The sequence below is a fragment of the Ostrea edulis genome, chromosome 5 (assembly GCF_947568905.1).
Source record: "Ostrea edulis chromosome 5, xbOstEdul1.1, whole genome shotgun sequence".
Classification (NCBI taxonomy): Eukaryota; Metazoa; Mollusca; class Bivalvia; order Ostreida; family Ostreidae; genus Ostrea; species Ostrea edulis.
In genome coordinates, this window is record NC_079168.1 from 23,383,834 (window position 1) to 23,393,461 (window position 9,628).

The 9,628-nt window shown below is 40.5% G+C and overlaps 1 protein-coding gene across 1 annotated transcript; it reads right to left on the minus strand.

Annotated features, from left to right (window-relative positions):
• Nucleotides 1–2,109: 2,109 nt before the first annotated feature.
• Nucleotides 2,110–4,284, minus strand: LOC130054920 (uncharacterized). Its single transcript, XM_056166024.1, has 2 exons — nt 4,206–4,284; nt 2,110–3,203 (listed from the first exon to the last, which is right to left on the minus strand). Exons 1-2 carry the CDS (start codon nt 4,282–4,284, stop codon nt 2,110–2,112), a joined length of 1,173 nt encoding a protein of 390 aa, XP_056021999.1.
• Nucleotides 4,285–9,628: the final 5,344 nt, after the last annotated feature.

The window sequence follows — 9,628 nt, forward strand, 5'->3', positions numbered from 1 at the left end:
ACGAAAAAGTAGGTCACCTTGACCTACTTTTGGAATTGGACGGCTATATTTATATATTCAGATACTATTTGACCTACAGTCATCAAACTTTGTCAGTTGATGGGTCTTGCATGTTCGGAGTTCGCTGACCAAAAAGTAGGTCATCATGACCTACGATTGGAATTTGACAGCTATATTTCAATATTCAGATACTAATTGACTTAAAATCATCAAACTTTGTCAGTTGATATTTCTTGGGTTCTCAAAATGTGTAAACCAAAAAGTAGGTCACATTGACCTACTTTTTTTGAATTCTTAGGATTTAACTAAAGATTTAGAATACTAAGAGGCTAAGAATAGAAATGGTTGGGTTGTACAATTTATCAGAAGAGCGATTCTAGGCCCTTGGGCCTCTTGTTTTCTTTTACACACACTGAAGGTAAATAAAAGACGTAACCTACCAGCACTTTGTCTAAATCTGTCCTACTGTCTTGAATCGTCTCCTGCATGGCTACATTTACCGCGAGTCCTAACGATGAACATACCGTTGTTTCTTTCCAAAAACCTGACTAAGAGCTGAACGTTAACTTGACCCATCATATCCACCATCAATTCTCTCCGATCCTTTGAATTTCTGTTCAAATCTGTGATCAACAAGCGTTTTCAACTTAGTAAGCTAGACCGACACAAGTTTCTCCATCGCTGATCGCGCCAAATCACATTACGGATGTAGTTTACTCCGCTCTTCTTGTCGTCATTTTAGTTAACTTTACGCTCTAAATTACCTTTATTTTACACATGTTTCGTCTTTTTTTAAAACATTTTTCAATTAAATATCTCTATCTTATATTCTCTTTTATATTGTTCCTAATTTTTTATTCGATAAAACTCTAACGAACTATATTTTGTGTTCTACGATCGTTATTTTGGTCATCTGCTACATAATCATGGAAGCTCGGTAAGAACACAAATCAAAATAGAAAATATAAATATAAGAAATAAAATATATTATTTTTGAATATTATTGGGATATGACATGAAGTTGGTACGTGATCAAATCTACTATAACGCCCTTCGGGCGTTATAGGATTTGATCAAGTGACCAAATTCATGGGGTTACAGTCATGTCGCCCCATCGGCATTTCGCCCCAAAGTATTTTATGGTCGCCCCAAAACAAATCCACAACGCCCCATAGTCGAATATTGAACGCCCCAAACTACAATTACGAACGCCCCAAAGTCTTACTATGAACGCCCCAAAAGTCTTTTACGAACGCCCCATATAATTTACTAGATCAGTTTATCATTTTGACATAATAAATAATCGCCACCATTGAAAAAAAGTACTTGAAATAATGTAAAGTCATAATTACGATCACCCACAATAATATGCTGGATTATTTTTTCAGTTTGCCTGTATAAATAATCGGCATCAGTGGGAGAAAAAGCGTACTTGAAAATAGTCCTTTACGAACGCCCCAAATAATGTACCGATGTACTAATTTTTTTCTTTCATTTTGCCTTCACAAATAATCGTGGCCATCGTTAATAAAAGTTATATATTGATCTAGTTAAAAAGAATTACATGATAATTATTATAATCAAGCATATCAATATACAGAAAAGCGCCAAAGTCTTAGTATATGCATGAACGCTCCACGAATCGAATTATACGAACACTCCAAATAATTTACGTAATTATTTCCTAACTTTGCCTTCATGAATATTCACCATTATTGAAATAAATGTACATACAATAAAAGATTAACAATACTATTATAAATTTTAGTACACTTGTAAGTTAATGATAATCAACTGAAGAAATATGGTTCAACTTGATTTTCATATCCATATCGGGTATTTGATATAATTGTCGATACAAAATGCCGTGTTTGGATTGCATACATTAGATCAGTCAATTAGTATTTATTTATGTGTTGTGCTGCTCAGTCAAATTCAATGAATTATACTTTGATGCTTTACATTCACAAACTAAGTAGTAATATGATAACAAGGGTAGTGTGGTTCAACAATTTTAAATTTATTCGCATATTGAAAACAGTAAATTCAAAGTACGAAGGTAGACTTTAAAGTTTGGATACTGTCATATAATTTTGTGGATATTTTTCATCAACCACGCCTGGGACCACAGACCTTGGAAAACTGCTGAAGTAACTGACGTCCAGTCAGGAGACCCTCCTCATATTGCCCCCACAAATCCTCATAACTCTGTTGTCTCTCTCGGACCTCCTTCCGCTGTAATCTCTGGAGAGATCCCTCGGCCACCATTTGCCTTTGAAGCGGTAACTTCTCAACCTCACTATACAGCATGGGAACCAGGATATAGAATGGTGGCGTAGACTCCATGGCGCAATTATTAAGCCTCCTGTGCCACCCCTTGCAATCGTTATTTGTCCTCGTGTCTTTCTTATAAACGTTCCATGATGGAATTGGAAAGGTGTTGCTTTCCACCCAGTTCCTCTCCACGTAGGCCACAAGTGAGGTCAATGCTGGATTTGACTCTACATCCTGTTTGATGCTGGTAAAGTCCTCCTGCACGATGTCAACTGGGAGGAATGGGAGGGGGAGAATGTTCCGCACTTTGGTGTATACATGACGATCATCGGTGTACAGGGTCTGTAGACCAACTTCCTGGACCTTTCTCCAGACTGCCTGTGACCAGTGGAAATTACACCCGAAAAGGGACACTCCAGGAATCGTTGTTCGCACTGCAGACCACGTTGCCTTTTCAAAATCTGCTACTACTGTCTGCACAACGGCTCGTCTCGGGAGGATGTTGATTACTTCACGTAAAACTGTGATATAATCCGACGTTTGTCTCCTTGTCATGAAAGCAAACAGAAGGGGAACTTGCTTCTGCTGATTTCCAAGAAACCCATGAATTGAAAAAAGTTGCACAAAAGGAGATCTCACAACCTTGAAAGTCCCGTCAACAAACCAGGTCTGGAGGTCAGCAAGGACGTCGAGTTGCTCCTCTGTCGCAAATAACAAGTAGCGTTGACCATCGGAAGATATGTCGGCCTTAAGGAATCCCGTGGGCAGGAAGCCGTCAACCAGGACAAAGTCAGGGTACTTCGGCTCTTGGGGTCGCAACTTTTCCCTTGTCCTGTTAGCTATGCGAACTAGGTTGGCAAGCTTCGGGTGACTCTGTGGCGGAAGGTTGGCATCACCCAGAGAAAACAAGGCTTTCTCAGCGATTGTCCCTGCGCTTACAAACACATTTTTAACTGACTGTTCTTTTACGGTCGATGTAATTTTTTTTAGCTGTCAGCAGGCCTGGGGTCCCCTCGTGGCAATGGCGTCGTTTTCCCATTGTGAAAGAGCTGCCACGCTCTTTTACATTTGCCATGCAGTAAATGGATTTCTGTCGAACAGCGCACTGCCAATCCCTTCCATTAGGAACGGTCCTCTTCAAATTGTAGCAGTAACCGTGGTTGTCCACAAGCATGTCTTTGTTGTTACGTGAAGCTTTCGGTAATATTTCAAAAACTATTTCCTTCAAGTGGCTTGCTGAAGGCAACCTTGCTCGTGGAGCCGGGAACGGACGTTGTCGTGGGGGAGGTACAGGTCGTACACGGGTGGGTCCATTACGTGGAAATGGAATAGGTTTATCTCATAAGCAGTTATTTAATCGATGACTTTCATAAACAATACTACGTAAGAAAGGCCAATCCTAACAATCCGTAACAAAAATAGATAACAAAACTGAGACTTTCTTCTCATACACTAGCCATTGTATAAAATGAAAGCGTGATTCAAATGGTTTACTCAAACAATTTCATTTCAGCACTTCAATAATTCATTCAAAAACGAATAATACATGATTTGTAATGTGTTACGACAATAAGTTCATTAATACTGGTTATCAATATCGATGGGGCCAGACCTAACCCTCTTGGGTGGGGTCAAAGGGCTGGCCCCACTTTCGGGCCCCATGGGGCCAGTTAGGGGCTAGGGGCCTGACATCTTTTTCTGACGTCACCCTTTGAAAGAGGTGACGTCAAACCCTTTTTTGCCCCTTGTTGGGGCTTGCCCTGCAAGGGGTCAGTAAAGGGCTCCCCAGGCTGGTCTGGTTGAAAAAAGGGTCCCTAGGGACTTCCGGTCCCGAGGGTAAGGACATTCGAAAACTTCCTTCGGGGCTCCCGGGGAGACTCCACCCCCTCTCGGGTCCTTTTGGGGTTTCCCGGACATTTCGAGGGTCTGACCCCTGTGTCTTTTAGGGCAGTAACCATTTTGCCCGATGCCCTGAAAGAAAATGGCTAAGTCTTTTAGGGCAGTAACCATTTTGCCCGATGCCCTTAAAGAAAAGGCTAAAGTGGTCACCTGCAGGGCTACTTGGCTACTTAACTTTTTTCTTCTGAAAACTCTCCTGGACCCACTCTAATGCCCCCCTGGGACCCGTTGGGGGCAAGGGGCCCCAAACACCTCAGTGACTTTTCCTTCCTAAAAGGTTGATCCCAATTCACTCTGACCCCTTTCTGGGGACCTTGTTGGGGCCTACCTTTCCAGGGGTCTTCAGAGGGCGCCTTAGGGGATCCTTGTGGAGAAAATGGGGTCCCTAAAAAAGGGGGTACCGAGGTACCTATCTTGGAGGAAGGCTATTATTCCGGTAGCCAAATTAGCCCTTAAATGTAACCAAAATTGCCCTAAAATAAGGTGGGGTAAATTGGGCAATCTCCTATTCCGGTAGCCAAATTAGCCCTAAAATGTAACCAAAATTGCCCTTAAAAAAAGAAGGGTTGGCTCATTTGCCAATCGCCCCAGCTGCCAGACGAGTGGGGCTAGAGGGCTCATAATTGGGGAGGGACCTTCCCTCGTAACGCCCTTTACCCCTGTGGGACAAACTTGCCCCTTTGGGGCCAAAGTCGTCTAAAGTGACACCCCTTACTGGAGGACATGTAGGTCTGGGGTCGATGGGGCAAGAGCACCCTTATTTGGGGTGGGGCCTCAGAGGGATCCGTTCTCGGCCCCTGTGGGGCAAATTGGCCTCCTTGGGGTCAGGGGTTCCCAAAACGGGGTTACGAATTTTAAGACTGGTGACTGAGCCCCACTTGATGGGGTCAGCCCCAATATTTTCTGAGGGCTAACATGAAGGGGCCCCACTCTATGGCCCCATGGGGTCAATTGGGGACAAAGGGCTAAAAACCCTACCCCAGCATGACCCTTTTAAGAGGGTGACCCCAAACCAATTGTCGGCCCCTCTAGGGACCTGCCCTTCCGGGTGTCGATAGCAGGTCCTTCGAAGGGTGCAGGGCCAGGAAATGGGGTCGCTAGGTACTTCCAGTCCCGAGATATGACCAATCGAAAGTTTTGTATTTGTAACGTTTTTTAGGGCCATTTTGGCTACATTTAAGGGCTATTTTGGCTACCTGAATAACAACCTTCTTAAAATCTAACCAAATTTTCTAAGTGTTTTAGGTCCAAAAATATTTACCTCTCGAAAGTGGGGCATAGGGTCACCAACTCGAAAGAGGGACCAACGGGTACAATAATGATATTTTTTGGGCCAACTTGCCCCTTTATAAGTCATGTGTGTTGGGTCAACTTTTTAGACTTGCTGTTGAGCCCTACTGGGGCAAGACCGACCCCATTGTTCCTCTTGGGGCTTTCAATGTATTGGCGTTATCCCATGAAATAAAAGACAAAAAATACAAAGACGTTTAAAATAAATTGTATTCAGAACATATAACCCACCACCAAATAGTACAAGAATTTAAAATGTCTGCGAATCCTAGTCCAGTGTGACTTCACCGACTCCTAACTACTGCGGGAACTGCTGTGAGGAGAGGGCACTCTAAAATAACCATAAACAACCGTTAGTGAAGATGATGAAAAATGGAAGTAATGTTTTCAAAGTAAGAAATATGCTTACCTTTTCGGAGATCCGCCTCATCTCCGTCCGCAGTCGGTCGGTGGTCCTTTTTAGCCAACTGGCTCCCATCCTGCTCTGGAGGGTCTCCAACAGGGAGCGTCCTTCCTCCGACCTCTCGAGGGTATCGCGGACCTGGCTCTGCACGCAGTGGCCTCTGGGAATGAGTTCCCTACACAATCTGGTTAGGGTGTCCACCTCAGGGCCCGTGAAGGATCGCCTTCCGTGCTGGGGAAACGACTGTAAAAGAAGACATAGACAACTGTTACCAAAGATGTAATTTTGAAATGAAGTGAAGATGTTCGATAGAAGAGAGAATCTTACCTCGTCTAGGGTTATGCTGCAGGACGTGCTTGGGGCCGGCGACGGCGTCAGTGTGTAGGCGGACTGTAAGAAGAAATGATGGAAATGGAATTACCAAATGCAATGCTCCCGGAAGGGTTACCTAAGTTTTTTTTTTTTTTTTTCCCTTTCAATATCTTTTATTTCTAGCTAACATACATTTGATATTTGGGGGTAATGTCTCCGCAGAGACCCCCGAATAATCCTCACCTAGGGTGCCAGGGGCTCCATGGATTGGATATATGTATATATATGTGTTAACTATACATGTATGCATATTTAAGAAACATATCTACATGATATCAAACAGTATAGTTGATAATATTGTTTTTCTTTTACAATTAAAAGATTTACATGCTAGATAGCAATATTTTTCAACTAAAAAAAAGCAAAGTATATTTAGATGTCAAAATTATATCAGTATGCAAAATCTAATCTACTTAATACATATAAAGCAATGATTGATCCATATTGTTGCAGGGGAGACACAATCACAAACAGATCACCACTCCCCTAACAACAAGTATTGAGGAACAGGTCACCCTCAAGTACTGTTAGAATGCTATTGTTGGAAACTGAATATCAGATACATAGTACATACAGATTATTGCAATACATGTGTTATAATATAAAGCATTAAAGTAACAAAGAAAGTCTCTCAAATAATTTGTGATCTAGGAAATCGTACTTTGATTTTCTTAATGTTAAGTATGTTCTATAACAGTCTAATTTAACCTGTATCAAGAGATTATTCACACTTTCAGTTTTGTTTTCAAGTCTTAACATCATTTTACTTTTGTAAATTCTGAAAGCAATATATGAAATCACAAAGTTAAATGTATGCACTTTAGGATTATCTTCATGAAAAAAGCCGAGAACAATATGTTTCCATCGAATGTCAATTTCAAGCACCATTTCAACAGTATTCCATATCTGTCTTACATTTTGACATTCAAAAATTAAATGTGCATTGTTTTCAATGACATCAGCACAAAATGTACAGTTTCTATGAACATCTTTTTTCCATTTGCTAAGTAGATAATTGTTGCATAAAAGATTGTGCAAAAGTTTGTAGTTAAATTCAGCAACATTTTTATCAACAACTTTACATACATTATTTCTATAAATATTAGTCCAGTCTGACTTTTCCAACATAAAAGTCTTTTCCCACATACTTTCCATATATGATCTTTGAAACTTGTCATCAACAAAAATGTCGTAAAAGAATTTACAAGATTTGCCAATTATAGATTCAATTTTTCCATTTTTAAATAAAAACACGTTTTCTTTTTCTATATGGTATTCTGTCTTATGACTTATTTTATTAAAAACATTTCTTAGTATTTTATATTCACACAACCAGTTATGTTTGTTTGTAAGATTTGAAAAATCAGTAATATCCTTGAATCCAATTTCATTAAACAGATCATCTACTTTTAAAACACCACTTTTCATCCAATTTGTAAAACAAAGTGTCTCATTTTTATAAGTAAATCTTTTATTTTTCCAAATATTTTGGGAAAATTGTAATGTTGTCGAATTGCCCTTAGCTTCATTGAAATATGTAATAATTTCTCTATAAAAATAGGGTATGTATTTATGTAACATTCCACTTTCACTCAAAAATGAGTCGTTTGTCTTTAATAGATAGTAAATATCATATTGATTCCTTTGACAGAAGCTCTGGAAAAAGTCTTTTAATTTATGGTTACACGATATTATTTTTGGGATCCATGATGCTTTAAGCGCTTTGAATTTGGATTTTAAGTCAACTATGTGTATTCCTCCTTTTAGTTTATCTCCTATCAGGGTGTTTCTTTTAATCCTGTCTTTCTTATTCCAAATGAAATTAAATATTATTTTATTTATTTCTTTGATAAATTCATCACCAGGAATTGGTAATAAAGTTGCTGCATATACTAATTTTGATATTGCCAAAGAGTTTATTATGCAGCATTTTCCAAATATTGTAAGTTTTCTGGTTCTCCATGAATCTAATAATTTTTCTATATCTCTTTGATACCGTATCCAGTTTTTTTCAAAACACTCTTCTTTACTATGACCAATGTGGATACCTAATGCTTTAATTGAATTTTCATTTACTTTCAGATTAAGAATTTCTTTTTTTGTTCCTTTAAGCTTTCCTAATAATAAACATTCTGTTTTATCTTTATTTAGTTTTAATCCTGAATGTGTACAAAAAATATCAATTGTGTTTAACGCTATTTGTAATGATTTTTCATTCTTAATAGGAATCGTACAGTCGTCAGCATGCTGAACTATTTTTATTTCTTGTTTCATTTCTTTGATCTTAAACCCATTTATATCTTTATTTGATCTAATATTACAGGCAAGGACTTCTGCTACAAAAATAAAAAGCAGGGCAGACAATGGACAACCTTGTCTGATTCCTCTATAGAGGGTTACCTAAGTTATCATTGTCATGATAAAGGAACCTGTTCAAGATTAGAGTCTTACCTCTGGAAGTGTCGGCGGGGGGACTGGTGGGTCGACTTGCGCTTGCGATGTTTGGGTTGCCGAGGCGCTTGCTGGTACCGAGGCAGAGCAGGGGGTGAAGGCTGACCCGGAGGAGGGTTGGAAACGTTGGCTCTGTAACCAGAAATGGATGAAATAAAAATAACGAAGTTTTCAAGAAAGTATTACACAATTCAATCATTGGAAGAAACGATTTACCTCTGGCAGGGGCCTCGACCGCCCGGTCATGGCTCCCTGAATCTTGACCGCCACGAAGAAGGCCGAGTCTCTGGCCCTGGCAAGATTATAAAATCTGTCGCTTGTCCCCGGGGCGTGGGACATATGTCGGGCCAGCATATCCCGGATCCAAGGATCAGTCTGCCGCGTGTATGTCGCCACTGCCTTCCGGTACTGGGAGGCGGAGAGCGGGTTCTCTTGTCTGTGCACCGCACGCCATACCTGGTTGAGTCCTGAGTAAACACCCTGTCGAGAAAGTGACCGGACGGGTCCATTAATCTGGTCCAGCGTGATCCAGATGGACTCCTCTCGCATCCTGTTGGAATTATACCCTGCCAGTCCCTGGTAGCCAGTAATAAAGTTGCGAAGCATGGTCCATAAGGGTTCCATTATGGCGAGAACGGCAGGCGCCACATAACCCGTTTTGTGCCTGGCGACCTGTCAATAAAGAAATCATTACAAACATGCCAATCAATATCAAGAAAAGTAACTAAGTAATCTTTGAAAAATAACTTGCCGTTAGTATCGCTCCCTCCTCTCTGAGTTCTGCGTCTGCTACGACCTGTGGAGTGATCGCCATCAGGGCTCTTATCCTCTGGCCGTTATCGATGAGTATGCGAAACATCATCAAGTTCCTGACGTGTCGAAGGACATCAACATTGGTGAAAGTCTTTGCTTTGGAAAGTCTGATGTTGATTGCCCGGA